We start from the raw sequence: 21846 nt of genomic DNA, 5'->3' as shown, positions 1-21846 counted from the left end.
AAGATAAGATAATCTCCAGACCACAGTGGGTAACTCGGTCTCTTCAGGCATCGTGTCTCTTTTTCGTATAGCACATTAGAGAGAGTATTATTGTCTATTAATAACCTTCATCTCATGTCAAAGATTAAACGTCTCCGGTTTTTTAACACGCCTGCCCTGCGTGTGGGCTACACCTGACGTCATCACGTCTGTCAGAGCTCCACCAATCAGCGCTCGTCCTGCGCTGCGGCGCTGCCGCATGATACAGACCGTAGGGGTCGGCTTTTAGCCATGAACTCTAGTAACTTCATCACATCCATCGGCTGAGGTAAGTCTCCGTTTTTGCTCTGCAGTCGCATTTTCACATCCACGCGTGTAAATGCAGCCCAGTTAGGAGGATTTTCACTCCGTGCAGCTTTATATTATGTAAGCATACATTAACCAGTTGGACAATAGTTGGTGGGTGTAACCCTGACACCCCTCGCTAACATTAGCATGGGGTTTTGCTGCTCTGTCGTTCCCTGGGTTTTAAGTCGTGTGTCGTGTGTGATATTGTTTGTTTAATTTTTTAACGTTAGCGCCGTTTTAGCGCTCTTGGGTTGGTCGTATGCGTTGTAGTTTTTGTGGCAGCTTGATCTGCGGTGCAGACAGAGGCTAGTGATGTCAACAAACATGGCAACTTTGTTTTGTAGAGCTCAATGATGGGACGGGCCCTCAGTGGTCTCGGTGTGACTCATGCACAGTTTGACAGGATTTCTCGGTGCCCAGTCGTGGCTAACATGAAGGGCAACGCTTTACGGTGGCGTAGGTTTTAACGGGAGCGGTCATTCAAGCGCGCGCGCGTGTGCGTGTGTGCGTTTTTTCTTTTTCTTCACATGGTACACTACAAGGAGACATACTTGAATTATGAAATGGGGACAGATTATTTGGAGACACTCAAACAAGATCTGGTTCACTAGGTCGTGACCTGTCAGAGCATTTCACAGGAACCAAATGTCAGGACGGAATTGCTGCCAAAGTTATTTTTAACACGGTTTGCGCCACAGAGTGCAGAGTTGCAACTCAAGCCAGTCACCATCTCCCTACGCACATTTACCCAAGACTTCAGGAGAACGCAAACTGAAGTCAGTGTGAGTCTCTATACTGTCCCTGTCTGCAGTTATGACACATAAACAGTGATCATTAATATCTCCTAGTTGTGACATTTCCACTGTGGGCAGGGATTCTGAGCAAGGTATGCGTTCAGAGGAAATCAATGAATCAGAGGAATTTTGCAACAAGCATTTTATTTCAGGAATATACCCAAATGCAAGTGGTTTCTGTTTGTTTTTTTTTTGTTTGTTTGTTTTTTTTTTTTACAAATACAACAACGTTAAGTCCTTGAAACTGTTTTAGGAAAGCGGTGAAACTTTGAAATTGGTGCAATCATTGCATTGTATAGGGAGGCTCTAATTTGTTTTCTTTTGTTGTCACAAATAAATAATGTGGTTACTGCGTAATTATATGTTGTTGGTCCGTGTGCTACATAGAGAAAGCTTAGAATGCTGCACTGTTGTAAATTAAAATTACAGCAATTATTTACAGTTAGCGAATCTGTGCCATGTTTCACATCCCCGATCTCTTCTTCCTTCACCCGTTCTTTAGCCCTGTGTGTTCTTTGTCAATGAGGAAATCAAAAAAGAGACATACAGTCGTACAAAAAGGCAGTTAATTAATGATTACACCCTAGATTTGATTTCATCTAAATTGCTCACAGGCAAAATAAGTTGGCAACAGACATGAGTTTTTTGTTGTATGCAAACCGCAAAGATTGTTCAATATTTTAAGCTCCAATTATTTTGGTTAAGTGTTAGTACGTATTGGCTGATGATTAATGTACCAGGACTCCAGGTTTTGCAGGTGAGGGTTTCTACTGCCGGTCCATCCCAGATTTAAGTCTTTGTCCCGTAATCTGCGCATTGCGCATTGTTAGCTTAATGGTCCACAAAGAGAACACTCTGTTCCCCGTTGATGAGCACAACCTTTTTTCCAGCTGCTGCTCTTTTCCGGCTGAGCTCTGTCTGCCTCTTTTGATAGGTGTGTACACATCAGTGTTAGTGCGTGCCTGCAGCGCACCGTCAGCCATGCCTGTGACGTCTCAGCTGCTCAGGGGTTTGCCCCGTGCCAAGGTGTTCGCCTCCGGCGTCTTTCCGTGCCAACAGCACCCGACTCAGTTCGGGCCCGGCGCGCGCCGACCCGCCTCAAGGCGGCCGCCCCACGTGTGGCAGAGACACCAGCCATCACGAAGTTACCGGACAACATCAGCACTCCACAGCTACAACCTCACGCCGCCGCAGGTCAACTCCATTCTGAAAGCCAACGAGTACAGCTTCAAGGTTTGTTGGCTCTTTTAATATTAATAATAATAATTATCACATTCCTTTCCTGGAAAAAACTTTCAGAGAGTAGTGAGCACACTCAGAGTTTGTGGGGTTAGGCACTTTGCTCAAGGTACTTTAGTGTATGAAAGGAATTTTGAACCACTGACCTTAGAGTCTTAAATCTACTCATTTAACCACTAGTCCGCAACTTCCTCCAAAAAAAACGTTAATCTATACATTTAAATCTTCATCTTAACATTTGTCTGCGTTGTGATTTCAGGTGCCAGAGTTTGATGGGAAAAATGTCTCATCAGTGATGGGCTTTGAAAGTAATCAGCTTCCGGCCAACGCGCCAATAGAAGATCGCCGCAGCGCAGCCACATGCCTGCAGACACGAGGAATGCTGCTGGGTGTGTTCGACGGCCACGCCGGCTGTGCCTGCGCTCAGGTAAACCTGCCTCTGTTATTTATTCACCTTTTTTTTTCTTTTTTCTTTGAAGCGTTCTGTGTAAAATACACATTTTCAAGTAGCTGTGACCTGAGATAAAGTTACACACTGAAGCCAGATTAAAGAAAATCCTGTTGTGCGTATGTCCATGAGTCTGGTTTCAGGTGTGCTGCACCAACACAATATATCATGTATTGTTATTATAGTGTACTGTGTGTATTCTTGCAGTTATAGGGTTTTTCTGACACAGGTAGAAATTCTAAAAATTCTTCTCTGCAGGCGCTGAGTGAGAGGTTGTTTTACTACATAGCTGTGTCACTGCTGCCCCACAACACTCTGTGTGAGCTTGAAGCAGCCGTGGAGGCCGGCAGGGCCCTCAGTCCCATCCTGCAGTGGCACAAACACCCCAACGACTACTTCAGCAGGGAGGCTCAGACCCTCTACTTCAACAGCCTGCGGACTTACTGGCAGGAATTAATAGATCTGACCAGGTGAGAAATGCAAAACTCAGCAAAGGTTTGACCTCTAAGTCTGGTTTTCTATTTTAATGTGGCCAGTTTTTTTTCAATTCAGTTTGTGTTAGTTCACACACTGGTAATAAAAACAGTCGGTCTTAGCAACATTTCCCTTGCTTCAGTTATTATGTGCACATGTCATATACCTGTAGAATGAATATAAATGTAGCGTTTCTCCTTGTGCCTTTTACATCAAAAGCAAGACACAGGTTCAATAATCCTGTTTCAGTGGACTAGTATATTTTCCTGACGGCCTTTTCTTTGGCAAACACTTCAAACTGGGCCTGATGATTTCTTATTATATCTTCATCTGTACCTTATGGCAACCCGCCCACACCAACACCGGCCCGTCTGTTGTTTTGCCAATAGATCTCTGTTGTTGGTGTCTCGTCTTGACCTCTGACTTCCTCTTTATCTTTACACACGCTGCGCTCCTTCTCTATTTCCAGTCCGGGCGAGGTTCCAGAAACCCGTGAGGCCCTGATGAATGCATTCAAGAGGCTGGACAGTGACATTTCTCTGGAGGCTCAGGTGAGGCCCTGCTCCTTGACTGGGTCTGCCAGATACGATTGTTGTAATAAATATATATTTTGTCCTTTTTCATCCAGCTGTTGGATCTAATTTTGACTCACAGGAAGATACTCGACCAATGAATTCTAATTAAAAAAAAAAAAAAAAAAAAGTTGAACTGTTCTCATAGGCAGCAATTGATTCAGTTGACGTTTGTCGCAAGGAAACACCGTCCACTATTTTGGTTCCTACCACCTTGTTCACCATGCTGAGAGTGGGCCAGATGCTCCAGATTTTCTTTTTAAAAAGATGTCAAGAAGAGTTAGCTCCATCCATACACTAACAATAATCATTTTTACGTTCTGCTTGTTTCACCCTGAAAGATTTGGGGTGGGAAATATACTAGCTAGTCACCTAGAGCCTGGAGCGTGTCCACTACTGAGCAGCTATCAGCTATAAAGCGATGGGTGACGAGCGAATCACTTCTTATGTGGACGGGGCTTAAGTTTCAAATAACGGTGTTCTTGGCCTTTGGCAGCGCACGGTGTTACACAAGACGCATTTTTGGAGCTCACGCTTGAAACGTAAACTGATATTGTCAAGAATTCAGCGTCTAGTCGCTGTGTCCATAGTCCAATGTCAGTGATATTTAAATCTGAATCCAACTGCAAGTCACTGAGCTTCCTTCCAGGTGCCAGACTTGAGCTCTGCTTCACACATTAATACTGGATATCAGCTTGAGTCTGTCCCAAGACTCAAAAAATCCGAGCATCCAAATTTAAATTTTTATGGCTCAAAGAGGAGCTCAGGTGTCAGTGCCTTTCCATGTCACATGAACCACATACCATGTCCTTTATTTATCCTTGTTATTTCGACATGCAGGTTGGCGACCCGAATGCTTATCTGCACTACTGGGTTCTGAGAGTGGCCTTCTCTGGAGCAACAGCCTGCGTCGCTCACATCGACGGATCAGACCTGTACACAGAAATGATACATAACAGTGCACCTTAACCTCAAGACGCTTATAGAAAACTCCTTTGAAGGTAAACTATTGTTCTCCTCTGTGTTCCTGCAGCTTCATAGCTAATGCAGGAGATGCTCGGGCGGTGTTGGGGGTGCAGGAGGAGGACGGTTCATTCAGCGCTCACACACTCTCCAACGACCACTGCGCCCAGAATGAGGATGAGGTCTCCAGGATACGAGGCGAACACCCTCAGTCAGAGAGGAAGACTGTCATACGCCAGGTGCTGCACCCGCTGATTTGCTCTGCGTTGTTATCATCAAAGCAGGAATGTGTGTTTAAATGCTCTCCTGTCCTCTCTATCAGGACCGGTTGCTCGGCCTGCTCATGCCGTTCCGTGCATTTGGGGATGTGAAGTTCAAGTGGAGCATTGAGCTGCAGAAGCGCGTGTTGGAGTCTGGGCCCGATCAGCTTCACGAAAACGAGCAAACCAAGTTCATCCCACCGAACTACCACACGCCCCCGTACCTGACCGCCGAGCCCGAGATCACGTACCACAAACTGCGACCACAAGACCGCTTCCTGGTGAGAGGCAGCACCGCTATTTTATCACCTTCAAACCCGTGTATATTTCTGATCAGGAAACAAAGAGCCCTGGTTATTACTATGATAGATGTTTCTTAGCCTCTGCAAGGAAAAAATCTTTCACTAATTGCTGGCTTCAGATTCACTGACCATTGCTGGTGCATCTCATTCAGTCCAGATCTGTCGCAACATCAGGAGTAAATAACATTTAGGGTCTTGTAACAATTCAGTGTTCTGCTGGGAAACTTTTGAACACAACTAGACCAGACCAGACACCTCCACCCCATAGCAATGACACTCCTTGATGGCAGCAGACATCCCCAGCAGGATGCAGCCTGACACAGACACACACACAAAAACGGTTCAGGAACAACTCAAAAAGCACGAAGAACAGCACAAGGTGTTGACCTGGCCTCCAGATTCAAGTATCTGTGGGATGATCCACAGACGCCCCTCCCCTCAACCCATAGGGCCCAAAGTCCCCCGCTAACAACCTTCGGTTACCAGACACCTCAGGACGCCCTCAGAAGGCCCACGTCCATCCTCTGATGAGTCACAGCTGTTCTGGAGACACAAGTTAGACCTCTCCATTTACACTTGTGTGCAAATCCTTTCAACAATGTAGCAGCTACTTCTGCAGGAAGATGACGGCCACATTGTTATTAAACCTCTGATTGACACTGGCGCTGATTCAAGTGTCAGAAACGTGGACATTTCTATTCTATACAGTGCGACGACTACGCCGAGACACAGCGTGAATCTGATGTCTCATTTTCACTTTGAACATGTTAATGCGCCGGCTAAAGACACCTGTCAATAGACCTCATGAGTCATAGCTAATTCATCTCGAGGACTCATAAATGTTCATCCTGATGTTTGTGTCATTAACACCCATCAAAGGAGACATTCATCCTCCACATGCACCTTTGTACCCAGAGACAAAGAGTTGGATGAGTCATTTTTAAAATTAAAAACAGAACAATATGTAAGAAAGACCTTTAGGAGAATCATCTCGCCTCTGAGTTTAAATAATGGTAAACAATAGTTTTTTAACATATGTTTTTGTTGACATTTTCAATCAGTGGCTGTTGATGTGAGGAACGAGCCACTATTTCGTAATCCATCTCTAGCAGGATTGTTTAGTATTGACTTCCTGTTGAAGCAGTCCGGCTTCAGTGAGCTTCACACATCTGATCGTACTATAACGTGCCTGTAACTCTCCGTCTCTGTCGACAGGTGATCGGCTCTGACGGCCTCTGGGAGACGCTCCACAGACAGGAAGTGGTGCGCATCGTGGGGGAGTATTTAACGGGGGTGCACCAGCGCCAGCCGCTTACAGTCGGGGGCTACAAGGTGACGCTGGGGCAGATGCAGGGGCTGCTCGCGGAGAGAAAGGCCCGCGTGTCTTCGGCCTTCGAGGACCAGAACTCGGCCACCCACCTGATGCGCCACGCGGTGGGGAACAACGAGTTCGGCACCGTGGACCACGAGAGGCTTTCCAAGATGCTGTCGCTGCCCGAGGAGCTGGCTCGCATGTACCGCGACGACATCACCATCATCATCACTCAGTTCAACCCTCACGTGATCGGAGCACAGAGGCAGGAGGGACAGTCCTGAGCTGACCAGAAGCCATTCAACTGATGACAGCACACACACTTCCCTGACTGTGTATTGTAGGTTTCTACATGTAAGCACACAGTGGAGAAACAGGCCATATTAAGAATATATCTGTCCAGCAGCTCTTTGTTTTAACTCTATTTATGTGAAGAATTTGTACGTTTGTATGCAGTGTTACAGAAAATCTTTCTTTCTTCTAAGGTAAAACTTGTTCTTCTACAGCATATTATTTATACTACCAGTATTGTCCACCGTCGCTCTTCTCTGCCAGACTGATAAGACGCCGTTACGGACTGACTTCAGTGCCAAAACGTTCGACCTCCTCGTCTGCTGAGAGGCCCAGCTGGGGCTGGAGTTGTAGAAATTTCCAAAGAAAGTGAAGGTGGCGGCTTTAAACGAGTAAAGAGGCCCCGTGTGACGGCTCTGACTCCGAACGCCAGCTTTCCTGAAGTGGACTTTAACCGGGCTGCGCCACTGAAGCAGCACGCTTTGTTCCTGTGCTGCCGCTCGCGTTCCCGTTACATCCCAGACACAACCTTTAACACTTCCTGCTTCCAAGAGACTCTAGATTTTACTCCTGACTGTTGCATCTACCTGTTCTTACCTCTTATTGTGTGGGTCATTGTGTGAGACGTTCTTAGTACTGTCTGGACATGAATGCTTTTGTCTGCATTCACACGGCTGTCTGAAGCAGTGTTTTGTTTTTGTTTTATGTTTTTTTCCTCTACTCTGGCTCTCTGGATTGCTGATTTTGAGTTTCACACATTCATATTGATTGGACAACTGAGTACTCATATAATGTAGGTGTAAATATTGTAAATTTAAAGCTTGAAGTAAAAAAAAAAAATATATATATATATATATATATGTATATATATTCTATTAAACAGAAAATGTAGGTAGGTGGTTTGAGGCCTTAAAATCAGACTTAATTCTTTTTATATAAAAGAAATGTTTTATCCCAAATCCAGCGAGCCAGAGCACGGACTAAAAGACTAACACACAGCACTTTGTCTTTACCAAGACAACGTGACCTGTGCAACACTACAGGTAGACTCGTATAGTCTACAGGCTTTTCTGTGACATTATCACTTCAGCACTGCTTGAAAAAGTACTTAATATTGCTCTCCATTTTCCATGTATATTACAACACTATTTAGGCTAAATAGACGGTGGTGGATTATAACCGAGTGTGTCCGTTGATGAACCTCTGACTAAAGTTGAACGTAGCTTCTTCTCCAAACGGCATCCACAGGAGACGTCAATAGCAGTCGTCGGGATTTTATTACTCACGACTCCGGTTGTGAAAGCAGACCACTCCTGCAGATGCTCTCCGCTTACCCATGAATCACAGGGCTGTGTGTTTGAATGCAACCAGGCCCACACGAATGAGCAGAATGTACATTTGAAAGAAGCTGTTTGAATATCTAACCTTATTTATTCAGCTTCGGCAATATGTTACACGTCTTTACTGTCGGATGTATAAATTGTAAGTTATGTGTGTTACGTTTTGTATATGGAGCTGTTTAATAAAACGCTGGATACGCAGATCCTGGAGAAGTTTTTTGTCTTTACGTTCGTACGGGCTGGCAGGTGAACACGCAGACACACCCCTGAATGCAGCAGGACTAACCTTCAAATACCTGCAAGGCCAGCGTGTCTCAGGTTGCAATATGTAGCGTCACTGCAGCTTTAGCCAACATGGAGGCAGCTGTCGGCACCGGGTACACATGATCCAGTAATTCAAGGAAAACAGGAAAAGAACAAAATGTAGTTAGAAAGCAGAGATGTTCATAGGCGACATGTTTTACAGGGGCAGTGACACTACACTTTGAACTTCTCTTTCAGATCAGTGTCACAGCAGTTCATTCAACGCCACTAGATGATGCTGCAGCACCAGACGGCCAAGCTTCAAACTGAACTGATATTAAAATAGTGCCATCAACTGGACATTTTAATGCAACAGCTTTTTTTTTGTTTTGTTTTGTTGTTTTTTTTTATACATGAATACACATCGGCGTGTTATCAGCAAAATTAAAACAAAAATGGCCAAAAATCATAAATACATTTAGATACTTTTACACCAGCATGAACGAATTAACAAAATCATGTCGAGCTTCCTCTGGCTCTTTTTATCTCTTCGCCCCTCTAAGCTTTCAGCAGCAGTATGTTTCACATATGCGTAGTTCATGTGGTTATGTAAATGTGAGTTTAGTATGTCCGTTACATCTGCTGAGAGTGGAAATGCTCTCTGCTCCCTGTGGCCTTTTAAAAGAGTTATTTATAAGAGCATTAACCTTAGATGAGGAATATATATGTGTACATGCCACAGATTCTTTACTGATACTATTATATTCATACGACCCATCATTGTTATATTTCACTAACATTTTATTATTTACAACTCTCATGTTGGATTATGTATCACTAATCTTACATTACATAGTATTATGGATATCACTGTTATCACTGTATTCATCATTGCAGTCACAGGCTTTATGATATTTATATGATTATTCATCTCTGTTCTTGCAGACTCAATATACATCTACACAAAACAGCTCACCCAAACACGAACCACGTTCTCCTAAGTCACTCTCCTATGTCTCCAGTTGTTCTTTGGGTGTTAAAATAAAAACATCATAAAATAATGACCTTGCAGCTACACTATAACTCAAACCTTGATGTGAGATTTTTAATAATCCAATAGAATGGTTTTATTATCTATAATCTGGCACGTTTCAGTGTCTGAATAGAAGATCTTTTCCATTCTTTCCTAGTAGAGGGAGCTATAGAGTCACTTCTGTTGGCTCCCAAACTGTCTTAAGCCTCTTTCATGATCACCAGTAACACTATAAAAGTGTTTACTCGACATCCACCCGGTTTACTGGAAACTAACACCTCTGCATCACACTTTGGTTTCACGCCTCATTTCCACTGAAGCACAGTTATTGTTCCGGGACTAGTTTGTCAAAGTAGAACGGGTGACACTTTCTGGCAGAGTTTATTTACACTTTTCTGGGGAATTAAGAGGCAGAGTGTGTAGCAGAAAACATCCCACTTAGGCAAACTGACTCACCAATGTATGACAACAGGTGAGGGCTCAACTACCAGGTAAATTAAAGGTAACACTGGAGGCAATTTAAGCTGTAATATGTTATGCAGTTCTGGTTTGTAGGCTTAGATCAGGAATTGATTACATTCATTTCTAAAGTGGGCTTCACTATTCAGTACTGTGACTGTCTAGTAGTGTCTTTGGAGATACAGAAAAACAGAGAAACATACATCCAGTGGGTATAAATAGTCTAAACACTACTTCAGTTTCATGTATAAAAATGTAATTGTTGGGTTTCTCAGAATCGTTTAATGATAATTCATCAATGTTTCTATTCATTGTCACCAGAAATGTGGTCTTTGTTGTGTTCCAGGTAGTTGGATTAGTCACTTCTTTATATGCACAATCACTAACAGTAAATGGACATAATACTGACACAGCCTGGCAGCCTTGATAGTTATCTTCAATAAACACCAGTAAATAAATATACAATACATGGAGTGAAATCAGTTTTTGATGGGGAAGGGTGATACCGGTGCTTCTATATTAGGATAAAAAAGTCTCCCTCCTACTGTGGTGACTGAACCACGGGGACAAAAACATGTGCCTGTGTGGTGATGGTGAAGTTTGATCTCCAGAGGCGTTCATCCATCACATAGTTTACTCTCCCTGTCTCCCCTCCACCTCCTGTACTACTCCGTCCTTCAATCTTTCAACTCCGCTCACTCCTCTCACCGGCTCTCTAGTCCTCAGCACAGCTCTCTGTGTGTGGTGTTGTGGAAAGTGTTGCCGGGATACGGCCTGAGAGAGATTGCAGACATAAACACTGGCGAGGCTCCATGTTGAGTTTTATTATTATGAGGATGTAGCTGTGTGCGCTCCTCTGACACGGGTCATCGTTTGGTGTTTTCGGGTGCTGCGGCAGGCCGCCGGGTGATTCATCTTGAAACGCACACGCTAACTCACAAACTTGGCACATGACTTGACGCATGTTCGCGGCGGCACATGTGTCGCCCACTCTCACATGTGTGTGTTTTTTTTTTTGTTGTCTGTGTCGGGGAGTCTTTGTGCTGCATAAAAGCCCACAATCATGCCACCCTCCTTTCAGCACCACAAACAATCTGCGGCCTGTCTCCCACTGTCAGAGAGATGACTCAGAAAATTACTCTCTGCAGCAGCGCCGTGGCCTTGACGGCTCGGTGACACGCCAGCAGGGAAGATGAGGAGGAGGAGGGGGAGGAGGAGGGAGGATGGATGTGACAGCGCCGAACATAAATGTTAGCGAGAAATCCAAAGCAAGAAAGAGACAGTGGAAAGAAGTTGTGTACATTCAGCTGCCTCACGTCACCCACAACCTGCACCGACACGGGTCGGTCCCGACATGCACGCGCATCCACACAGACACACGACAGTGATGCAAACCCCAGAGTGGTTCCCAGTTTCTTTCTTTATTGTCAAACAGGGCAGCAAATGAGCATCTGCTCATAACAGGATGTCGCTTGACATTACAACTCATTCACAGCCGAGAGACCATTAGAACAAGCTCCGGGCCAAAGAAAATTAACTGAATCACAGAAGACCAGGAAACCGCTAATGAAACAACCAGAACGTGGGAATGATACTTAATAAATTAAGTCAACTAGCTGCATAAATGCATGATTAGCATGGGACCACCTACGAGTTTAATTAAGTATGCACACCACCCATTAATCAAGCCCAGCTCTGTCTTGAAAATGAAATAAAATAAGCTAAAGTAAATGTGCATGTCTTGAGTTTTAGGCCTGGGAAAATGCAGTCCTCGCTGTCCTCAATAAAGAATCCTTAAGGTTTTATTCACTACTCATTAAGAAATTTTTATAGCTTTAATTGACAGGGAGAATACTCGTTGATCAACAGAAAAACAAAACAGGGTCTTATGAGCATCCATAGTCTCTGTTTAAGCATAGAAAAAGCACCAAAAATGGCCCAGTGATTAAGACTTGGTTTTAGGGTTAATGTTCCAGTCAGAGTGCAGTGAATGCATTACGTTAATGTTTGTTTCCACAAATACAGAAAAGGCCCCTGAGGCGTATTTGTAATTTGATATGTTGGGGGTATATAAATAAAACTGACTTGACAAGCATTCTCTATCCACGTATGTGTGCCTCTACATCATGTTCCTCTCTTCTTCTCCACCCAGGGCTTTCCTCTTCTTGTTCCCTTTGTTTATGCGTTTGATCACTATGACGAAGAGGATAACTGCAACGAGAGAAGATACGAAACAGACGTCAAAATGCAGTCAACACATAAAGCTGCACGGCGACAGCACAGTTTCAATGGATTCACGTGCGAGTCATCCATCAGACTTACGGCAGAATCCAATAATGCCTGCAAAGATCCCGACGGTGCCTGCCATTCCCAACTTTGAAGGTGTGTCTGGCGCCATGTAGCAGTGACCCAGCTGTGTGCAGTTACACAGCATCACTGACGCAGAGAGGGGAGACACGTGTTAGAGGTAGGACAACGTTTAAACGTACAATACCTGACTTTTTGTCTGAGGTCCTAGAAGCAATCTGTAAAGACAACTCTGACACATCACTAGCAGCATCAGCATCAAGCTGAGTCCAACATTTGGTTACTTTTAGCTCGGTCATGGTCTCTACAGGCTCCTGTGGCAAATATCTGTCTCTTTACCTCAACTACTGGTCAATATTTACATCAGGACTGGAGGAGAGCATACACCAGGCTTTAGTTACAGTTTGGTTCACTTGACACTGAGGACATATCCAGACACACCCCTTAAGCCCAACATATTTAATTGACTCACCATGAAACATATGTGTGACTCCCATGCCAGCATTGTCTTTAATATTAATGTTAAATGTTACGTTTTTCTCTTCAGTTGGCTTTTTCTTCAAGATCAGTTGCGCTGTTGTCTCTGCATGATAAAGAGAAACAAGAAATGTAGAAACGTGCGTCTCTGCATGTTCCGATATTTATGTGTGTCATTGTATGAGCGTGATGTACCGCTAGCTGTCTTCAGCTGCCAGTTGGCTGATTTCTTGTCATTGTCGAAGGTAAAATTGAACGGCGCTGAGAAGGGGTCGCTGTCTCCATCTTTGGCCTTTAGGATGATGGGTTTGGGATTCTGCATGCAGATGAAGGCCTGTGACTCGGTCAGTTTGGGGTAGTTGTCGTTCACATCCAGCAGCCTCACGTGCACAACTTGCTCACTCGATTTCTCCGGGTTTTCTTAAGAGAGAAGTCAGAGAGTATGAAAAAAATGGTCCGACTCAAGACCAGTTTGTTTGTGAATGCTAGAGAAAGGTAATGAGTCCACTTCAGCGTTGTTTTCAGTTCCACGTGTAACAGTGTTTTGTGTGAAAGTATTCTCAGATTCCTATATAATCATGCAACACTGCGTCACTCACCCTTCTCAAAGGCCGTGACAGTGACATCAAAAGCCTCCAGTTCCTCTCTGTCCAGGGCTTTTTTGGTCTTGATCTGTCCCGTGGCAGAGTCGATCTCCAGCCAGTCTTTTTCGTCACCCTCCATCTTGTAGCTGTACACAAACACGAGACCATCGGTCACCAAAGAATCAGCTAGAAAATCGCAGATATCGTCAGTGCGCACACACTGAGGTGGTGGCCAGTGGAAACAAAACAAATCAATGCTCTTTTAAATCAATACTTTTTTAGCAACACGTGTTGGGCCCAGCAGACAAAACACCAACTAACAGCCAGGAGATCAGTGCTGATCTGGTGGAACGATGCCTCAGCCATGAAAGCTTGTGCTGCGTCAACAGTCTTCTTTCATACAGTACATCTTGTTAGAATGTCTCAACTTATATAATTATTAGATATAATGTATAAAGTACTGGAGGTTTATGACTGTATGCACAGAGGAACAGGCATTTTTCAGATGTGATGTCAATTGTGGTACTTAGAAGGGTCCGTTCATTGCTGCTGTTGCTCTTTTAGTGAGATCTCACAAAATATCAGCAGACTTTTAAGGTCAGGCTTAAGACTTTCCTTTTTGACAAAGCTTATATTTAGGGCTGGACTTAACCTTCCCTTAGTTATGCTGCTGTAGGCCTAGGGTGCTGGAAGACGATGCACTGAGGACATGTCCTCTACTCTATCTTCTCTGGCACCAAGCTCCTGTCCTCTAATCTCTTATAATTTATTTTCTATACCCTCCCTTCCCCTCCGATCCCCTCCATCTTCCTGTGAGGGTGTCAGGCCTGGAGTGCTGTATATCTGACCCAAACTACATCTGCTGCCGTGGTCTCATGAACTGGCCCAGTCTTGATGGTCTAATGCAGTTATCGTCTCCTATCTGGATGAACAATTCTCCACCCTGCCCCTCTTATACTCTCAGACTGTCACATAAGGCCATGAGCTATGTCTTGCATTATTAGATTCAACGTGTTTCCTTCAGCTCAATGTTTCTTTGACATGTCTTGTTTCTCTCTGTTTTTCCTTGCCACCATCATCTTCAGGCTTGCTCTGGAGGTTTCAGGACAGCTTTTGTAAAGCGCCTTGAGACAATTTGTGTCACTATTGGCGCTATATGAGTAAATTTAAAGTGAAGTGATCTTAAGGAGAACGTGAGAAGATGCTGCTGCGTATTTACTTGATCTCTTTGCCCTCTGGGTCCGCCGCCTCCACAGTGAGCAGCGCGGTTCCCTTGATGGTGTTTTCAGGCACAGTGATCTCTAAATCTTTCTGGCTGAACTTGGGGAGTTCGTCCACGTCGGTGACAGACACAGAGACGATGGCGGTGGACTCTGAGCCGTACTCCAAACCTTTCATCAGAGGCTCTGGGTTGCGGGCATCAATCTGGAGGTTGAAGGTCTCAGTGGTCTCAAAGTCCAGAGGCTGTCATGAGAGAGAAGCGGGTTAGAAGAATCGACTGGTCACAGATTGATGTTCTCTAAATTCATACAGTAATTTGCTGTAGTAATTTTGCTGGAGATTCAGATATACTAAGATACTGTACCTTAGCTATGACCAGGGAACCGATACCTTTGCCGTCAGTGATCACAGCAAACACTCCACCCTCGTTACCAGCAGAGATGATGAACTGGATGAAGGAGCTGCCGCTGGCTGGGTCGTCAGCATCCGACGCGCTGATATTCAGCACTGTGTGTCCCACAGGAGTGTCCTCTGCCACAGTGTACCTCCCATACTATACACACAGACACACAGCAGTAATCAGCCAAACAGCATGAGAGATATGACCGTGGGTCTAATGTATACTTACATTGTTCTTCTCAAACACGGGCATCTCGTTGTTGACATCGATGACCTTGATGAGGACCTTACAGTTCGTGCTGAAGTCTGTGAACGGTAAGTCATGAGTCACTTCACCCTACACTCTGCCCGCAGACGTGTTCCCATGTCTCTATGTACGTTACCTGAATCGCTGACTTTCACAACGAGGTTGTAGACCTGTTGCTCCTTTCGTCGCAGCAAGCGCAACGACTGAATTAATCCAGTGTCATCGATGGAGAAGGTCTTGGATGCGAGGGCAGGAGTTTCGGATTCGATGGTGTAGGTCAGCTTTGAATGTAACGTCCCCTCCTCATCAGCGTCGTGGGCCAACAGCTGTCCTATGCGGGAGCCTGGGATAACAAGAACCAGAAAAAAATTGTTCAGAACGAGAACAACCTATGAAGCTTTTTAACACTGAAACAGTTTTTAAGACAAGATGTAACGTTGTAGCAGCTTTTTTTTTTGAAAAAACAATGAACAATGATTTTATTCTGCAATCAATGTGGCAGTGAATATCGCCTAGCTGTGGAGTAGTGATTAGAAAGAAAGATTTAGGGTGGTTAGGTCAGTTGTTCTAATCCATACATCAATGGTTTCTTTAGAAAATCCCCAACTCTCATACTATTCAGAGTGTGCTCATAATTTAACGTCTAAGTTTACTAGTGTACGCCCTCTACTATATCTATTAATATATAAGTATAATATATGTAGAGGATGTCATACAATTAAAACATTCTTCAGATAATTTAAATGTGTTTTGTGAACACAATATATCACAATATAAGGTTCTCTTAAAGAATGAATCAACGGTACTATATGTCCAGCCGTGTCCTCTGATTGCTTATTGCAATGTTGAGGCTAGAAAAAGAGAAAATAAAGGAAACCCAAACAGAAGAAGCACAGACGAGACGCTTGCATATCCATCCTTGCTACATGTAGCTCACTCTTACCTAGCTCCTCATCCTCCTGAACCTCAAACACAGACTCTTCATGTTCACACACTGGTTCGTTGTCGTTTTCATCCTCCACCAGGACTTGAATCTCCATAGGGGGATCCACCTCTTTGTCGTGGACATCCTTGGCTAGCACCACCAGGATGTACTAAAAGCAGAATGAGTTCAAGTTCAAGAACAGGTAGCATTTGTTTCCATGGGTGATTTATTGAGAAAACTGCAAGTGTGTTATCTACCATGTCCTTGTCTTCCCTGTCCAGCGCCTCTGTCAGCACTATTTCTCCATTGTCTCTGATCTGGAAAGGAAATTTCGGTTCTCGCTCTTTCTGCAGTAGTGAGTAAATGGCGTGGGGGTCGTTAGACTGGACCTAGACACAGAGAGAGAAGGGGAGAGGTCAGAGTAGGATGGTTAAACCTGGATGTAGAGTGGGTGTAGTGAGGGTGCATATTTGGCCGTACGGATCCCGTCACACCTTTGCAATAACCATAGGGTATGTTCCCTTTAGGTTCTCTTTAATTTTTAACGGTCCAGGGTTGTTCCACAGGTTTTGCTGGACAACGATGTTCACTCTGCTGGTTCCACTCAGCGCGGTCTCTGAATCTCCCCCCAGGTCCTGCACCCGCAGAAACAGGGTGAAGTCTGGATCTTCCAGAGGGTCCAAGTTCTGCCTCCTCATCTCTGAAACCACAGGGGATTAAATAGATAGGAATTAGAACCACTGCGCAGCCAACAAATAATTGTCTGGGCCTGAACCTTCTTTCTGACTTTGAACAGCCGAGTCACGTGGACTCGGTTTAATCAATCTCCCTGGCGTAACTCATCAACCCAACACCCAATAAATCGTAGAGCTGCCAGCGCTAATCGCTGCTTTCTTCATTACAGCCTGTGTTCATTGACATTTACAGCAACCATCGCAGTCACAGAGAGAGCACAAATCCCTGGATTGGCAGGACTTGAAATATTTTCGAAACACACGTGGCAGATGTGTTTACACCATCATTATCACAATCACGTTTCTTGAAACTTTTCTCGTGGAAATAGTTTTTAGCTCTCTGCCGTTGGCTTCTTGCTTGCATTTTTCAACCATCTGCACGTGTTGACGGTGGGCTATGAATAGTTGGTTTTATACACTCCTCTGGAAACAAACCTGCTCTCTGCACACAGGTGAAGAAGGGGTTTTGGTTATAGGGGACCTTCGTTGGTGCACAGTATTCACTGAACTTCCTCTCCAGAGTCTCGGTGGTGCGATCTTCTCCCCTGCTATACTGGATCCCCTCTCTGGCCTTCAGCAACTGTTGCCCTGTTAAAAGAACACACACACACACACACACATTGCGTGTCACTAACAATTGTCCCACACGTTTCTGCAGGCACGAGGGGGTCGACAAGATAAACACACTCATTCACAGAGTCACACACAGACTCAAGTTAATCTGTGATCAACATCACGCGCCCCATTTAGCTGTCTGCCCACGATCAGCTTTAATCTTGGGCACGCGAGATGAGCTGTGTAATCTGGATTTACACTGGCGCTGTACTGTCAAACTGCGGGCAGGGATGGACAGATTATAGAGTTTCCCACGGACGCTGCACTTAATTCTGTGCCTCTGCGTCTGGCTTCACACAGGTGCGTTCGATAGAGCGCGTCACCTTCTCTTGTGGTGGAGATCTCTCCGGTGTTGGGGTTGACCTGGAACAGGAGGATGTTGTTTGAGTTGGGGATCTGGGTGACCAGACTGTAATGCAGACGAGCGTTGGGTGAGTCTGGGTCGTCCTCATCCGTTGCAAAAACTTGGGTAAATGAGACACCTGGAACCACAGACCAAAAAAAAAAAACAACAAAAAAAAAATGATGTTAAAGTCTGACACAGTGAGAAGTATAGAGGATAATTAGTCAGGAATAACTTCAAGATCATCTTAAAGACGCACAAAGGGCCTTCTGCATGCTTAAGACTTAATTCTAAAACTTAATATATATAATTCTTTCTTGAGCTGTCTGCCACACAGAAACCTTGAAATTTAATTTAATACAAAATATCTTCACTGCTTTGAAAAATCACTCCCATCAAAGCCAAGTGAACTTATTTTAGGAAACAGGTCGCATGTTTTAGGGAGCAAATGGCTCCTAAAAAGAGAAACTGGCCTCAAAAAAAGAAAGAAAGACTGACTGACTGTAAGTGAGCGCTCCTCTTATCTGCTGTTAAGTTTTCTTTTTTTTCCCTCCACCTCTTATTGAAGACCTTTTATAGCACACACCTGCCGGATTCTTTTCGCGAACTATGGCTGTGTAGACGGTCTGGTTGAAGCGTGGAGCGTTGTTGTTGATGTCCACAACATTAATGGTCACAATAATTGGGCCGAGCACGACTGCATCATCATCTCCCAATGCCTCCACCTGATTGATTGCAGTTCACACACAAGAATACGTGAATACGGGTTGCGAGTACAATTTCCTGTGTGTTTATAAGACAGACTAGTATTACCTGGAAAATGTAATGGTTACGTATGGACCAGTCCAGGGCCTTTTCCAGGAAGAGCCACCCATCCTTTGAGATCTCAATGTCCTCACTACCTTCTCCGCTCAGCCTGAAACCATGAACTGCTGCATCTGTCACCAGAAACTATGGAGTAAAAGATGGAACGAAAGGGAGAACATCAGAGTAGCACATTCATTTACAGCCTTGCAAATTTTGAATTTGATATGGAAAAAGGAAAAGGGAAAAGATTTATAAAATGAGGCTGACATGACCAGACATCATGAAATCCTTTATTCTCTGTGCACAGTATATCCTTTTAGCTGACATAGTAGCTGTGAATGAAATACTCAAAACCTTCACTTAAGAAAAGAGTAGTGTACCTGACCCATGTGACTGACACGTGATATCAATGCATCAACGCAGCTGGTTTTAACTATTTTATACAAAGCCAGTGAAGATGCTTCGGTCTAGTATTTAATGGATATACTTATGTACAGTAACAGAGTACATTTCTTTGCTACTTTTCCACTGCTACCATGTGAGCAATACCTGATGAATAGCATAAGGGACAACCGTCCCCTCGGGCACCTCCAGCACTGTGTTCTCAAACGGGCCTTTCTTCTCCTCCAGATCCTTTGCACAAGTCTGACAAAGCACAGGCACAGAGGTCAAAGGTCAAAAAATACAGTACAGGTTAAGGTAAAGTTAGCTTTCCTCTGTAGCTAGCGCTGCGTCTCAGCTGAGCGTAGGCAAGTACCAATGGTGTTTGTTTTTTCACAGTTATATATTGAGCCAAAATTACATCACAATGGCAAATCCTTCTTCTTTTGTTGTTCACTCTACGGGAGCAGGGAGCAAAGTCTGCGGCCGCTCAGGTTAGTAACCCTTCATGTGCACTTCCGGCCATTTAAATAAGTTACCACAGACGTTTCCTCTAACCCTGCAGACAGCATGTTCTAATAAAAAAATAATAATCTCCTTCACTTCTGAAAATTTGCTGGAAAAACTGCATGAGAATAACAATCTAGACATGAATCTACAGTCGCTGTTTCACAGATCTTTTGACAGGACTGCACGTCTATCATGAATATGTATCTAAGGACAGCGGCAGCAGTTGGCAGTGTTATGTACTCACAATGCTGAGCAGGAATGGGAGCAACAACAGATGTACCATGGGTGTCATTATGACAGGCTGTGGAGGACGAGAAAGAGGAGGAGACACGGAGATAAGAGTTATAATACATGTCGGAGGACTTTAAACGAGAAGAGGGAGAAAAAGAGAATGATCGACACGTCCATCTGGAAACAATTAAACCCCAGTTTTCATCACAGTGTGTTACAGATTCACAAACAGCGTCTCGGAGAAAACGTGACCTTGAATGCGCGCATGTGACCGCCGTGTCTCTGAGGCACCACACTCTGAGCTGAATGGGACCTCACAGTAATTGTGTGTGACTCCACCTTCACGACCAGGTGAACCTCCCGCCTGGGGGAGAAATGACTCCAGAAAATAAAACGGTTTCACTTCACTGCCACACTTCTTTCAGCCTAAACTTTCCTTCTTGATGTAACTCGACGTGGGCGTGATTATAAGCGCAGGTACTCAAAGGTCATTGTGAGGTTTGTAACTACAGGGACTTTATTACTGGAATTGCACAAAAGCTTTGATTGTGCGCTGGTGTGTGATTTGAGAATGACTTGTCATTTGGAACAAATAATCTTTATCAGGTTTACTCCATCTGTCAAACAACGCACCAAATGGACAATTTTAACATAACATCTAAAGCACAGTGCAGTTAACCTAAAGAATGCATGGCATTGTTAGCATTAACAGTAATGGGATTGACATATGAAAACAGATATAATCAGTTAAATATATCAGATACGTATTGCTAAATTAAGACAAGAATGGTTCCTGGACTTGTAATGTGCCTGTGAAAGAGAAGGGTGAAGTCAACCAGTCAAGTGAAGGTGACATTGAGTCACGCCTAATGACCTTTTTTTGCAGCACACACACTTTTAATGTCACCTGAGTCGACTGGCTCAACTTATTACAAGTCATTGTGCGTTACTGGATTATTTTTCTGAACTTTGCCAGTGACTCTGCAAACACCCTTCACTCCATGTCTGCCCACATGACTGGCGCATATTTCACCTGACAAGCCCTGTCACTGCTGGCGTTATGCATTTCTGGACTTCAACCTTCAACGATCTGAGCTGACTTCCTGTGAGGAAATAATTTATTGTACGTGTTTAAGTCAGGATTCAACTGGGAGAACTGGAAACAACGTGGCCCCTACAGGCCGTCTCTTCATCCTGGATGACCTCTATCAGACTGAGTTTCAGCAGCAATGATGCCAACATATGTTTCCTGTGCAGAAGATTTTCTCTCAAATAGCCAGATTTGGGTTGAGAACAGCCCAGGGCGCCACAAACAAGAAGAAGAAGAGGAACGAGTCAGTAGACGGACACTCCTCAAACTAAGGCCCTGCCAAAGTCAAGTCAAGATCACAGCACTCCTCTAATAACATGACTACACCTGGCAAATTCATCCCCCTGTCTATGAAGACTAACACAGGCAGCGCAGTTCGTTTCTAACGCACATTTGAAAAATATTCCACTAAAGTTCAACAAAGGCCCGAAGTGAGAGACAGGAGAGCGAGGCGTCTTACCTTCTTGGAGAGATCGAGTGAGACACTCGTCCGACTTCAGAGTGAACTGGGCAGCTGCATCCTGTCTGGTCAAACGTTAACCCAGAGCTAACCACCAATGTTTTATTGGATCTAATGATTGTCTAATCACCCAGCCCTCGTGCTGAGCCGGCCAATGGGGAAGTAGCTATCAAGAGAGACGGAGACAGGAAGAGCAGAACAATGATACCTAAAGTCGTATAAAGGACAAAACTATTGTTATTTAATATTAGTCACTGAATACACATCAAAATGCAAACGTTTCTGTGTGGTGACAAAAAAAAAACAAAGCGGCTGAGGAAATCTAAAAGGATTAAATTCATATTTAATCAACAGTATGTGGGTGAACTGTGGAAAACAAAAAGGAGAGCGAAAGAGGATATCATCTAGCAACGGAGAGGGTTAGAAAGAGGGTTAGAAATTTGCTGTTTAAGTTTCTA

General features: G+C 44.2%; 2 protein-coding genes across 3 annotated transcripts; one reads left to right on the top strand and one right to left on the bottom strand.

Annotated features, from left to right (window-relative positions):
- The first annotated feature begins 193 nt into the window (after window positions 1-193).
- Window positions 194-8525, top strand: pdp1 (pyruvate dehydrogenase phosphatase catalytic subunit 1). Its single transcript, XM_047598874.1, has 9 exons — window positions 194-307; window positions 2056-2354; window positions 2620-2787; window positions 3067-3278; window positions 3752-3833; window positions 4695-4789; window positions 4888-5056; window positions 5140-5358; window positions 6595-8525. Exons 2-9 carry the CDS (start codon window positions 2103-2105, stop codon window positions 6973-6975), a joined length of 1578 nt encoding a protein of 525 aa, XP_047454830.1. The 5' UTR covers window positions 194-307; window positions 2056-2102; the 3' UTR covers window positions 6976-8525.
- A 2933-nt stretch (window positions 8526-11458) lies between these two features.
- On the bottom strand, window positions 11459-21487 carry cdh17 (cadherin 17, LI cadherin (liver-intestine)). Of its 2 annotated transcripts, none has more exons than XM_047599581.1 (19): window positions 21389-21487; window positions 19852-19908; window positions 19266-19361; window positions 18723-18860; window positions 18496-18634; window positions 17890-18048; window positions 17387-17539; window positions 16712-16917; window positions 16475-16606; window positions 16236-16386; window positions 15429-15635; window positions 15275-15351; window positions 15011-15199; window positions 14645-14889; window positions 13441-13571; window positions 13037-13261; window positions 12837-12947; window positions 12380-12493; window positions 11459-12268 (listed from the first exon to the last, which is right to left on the bottom strand). In XM_047599581.1, the coding sequence occupies exons 2-19, from the start codon at window positions 19897-19899 to the stop codon at window positions 12177-12179; spliced, it is 2613 nt and encodes an 870-aa protein (XP_047455537.1). In that variant the 5' UTR covers window positions 19900-19908; window positions 21389-21487; the 3' UTR covers window positions 11459-12176. The 2 variants fall into 2 exon arrangements, with proteins under 2 accessions (XP_047455537.1, XP_047455536.1); XM_047599580.1 differs by lacking the exon at window positions 21389-21487 and adding an exon at window positions 20091-20202.
- Window positions 21488-21846: the final 359 nt, after the last annotated feature.

Source organism: Mugil cephalus, chromosome 11 (genome assembly GCF_022458985.1).
Source record: "Mugil cephalus isolate CIBA_MC_2020 chromosome 11, CIBA_Mcephalus_1.1, whole genome shotgun sequence".
NCBI classification, from domain to species: domain Eukaryota; kingdom Metazoa; phylum Chordata; class Actinopteri; order Mugiliformes; family Mugilidae; genus Mugil; species Mugil cephalus.
Note: the sequence above shows the minus strand (reverse complement) of the source record. Positions and strands in the feature narration are given on the sequence as shown.

Bases quoted from the DNA above. Each gene is read 5' to 3' on its own strand.
- pdp1 (XM_047598874.1), top strand. From the start codon at position 2,103: ATGCCTGTGACGTCTCAGCTGCTCAGGGGTTTGCCCCGTGCCAAGGTG. The intron at 3,834-4,694 runs GTGAGGCCCTGC...TTCGACATGCAG, and splicing joins ACATTTCTCTGGAGGCTCAG to GTTGGCGACCCGAATGCTTA. The intron at 5,359-6,594 runs GTGAGAGGCAGC...CTCTGTCGACAG, and splicing joins GACCACAAGACCGCTTCCTG to GTGATCGGCTCTGACGGCCT.
- cdh17 (XM_047599580.1), bottom strand. The intron at 18,861-19,265 runs GTATTGCTCACA...TTTACTCCATAG, and splicing joins TCCCTTATGCTATTCATCAG to TTTCTGGTGACAGATGCAGC. The intron at 18,049-18,495 runs GTGTGTGCTATA...CTGTGGTTCCAG, and splicing joins TCGCGAAAAGAATCCGGCAG to GTGTCTCATTTACCCAAGTT.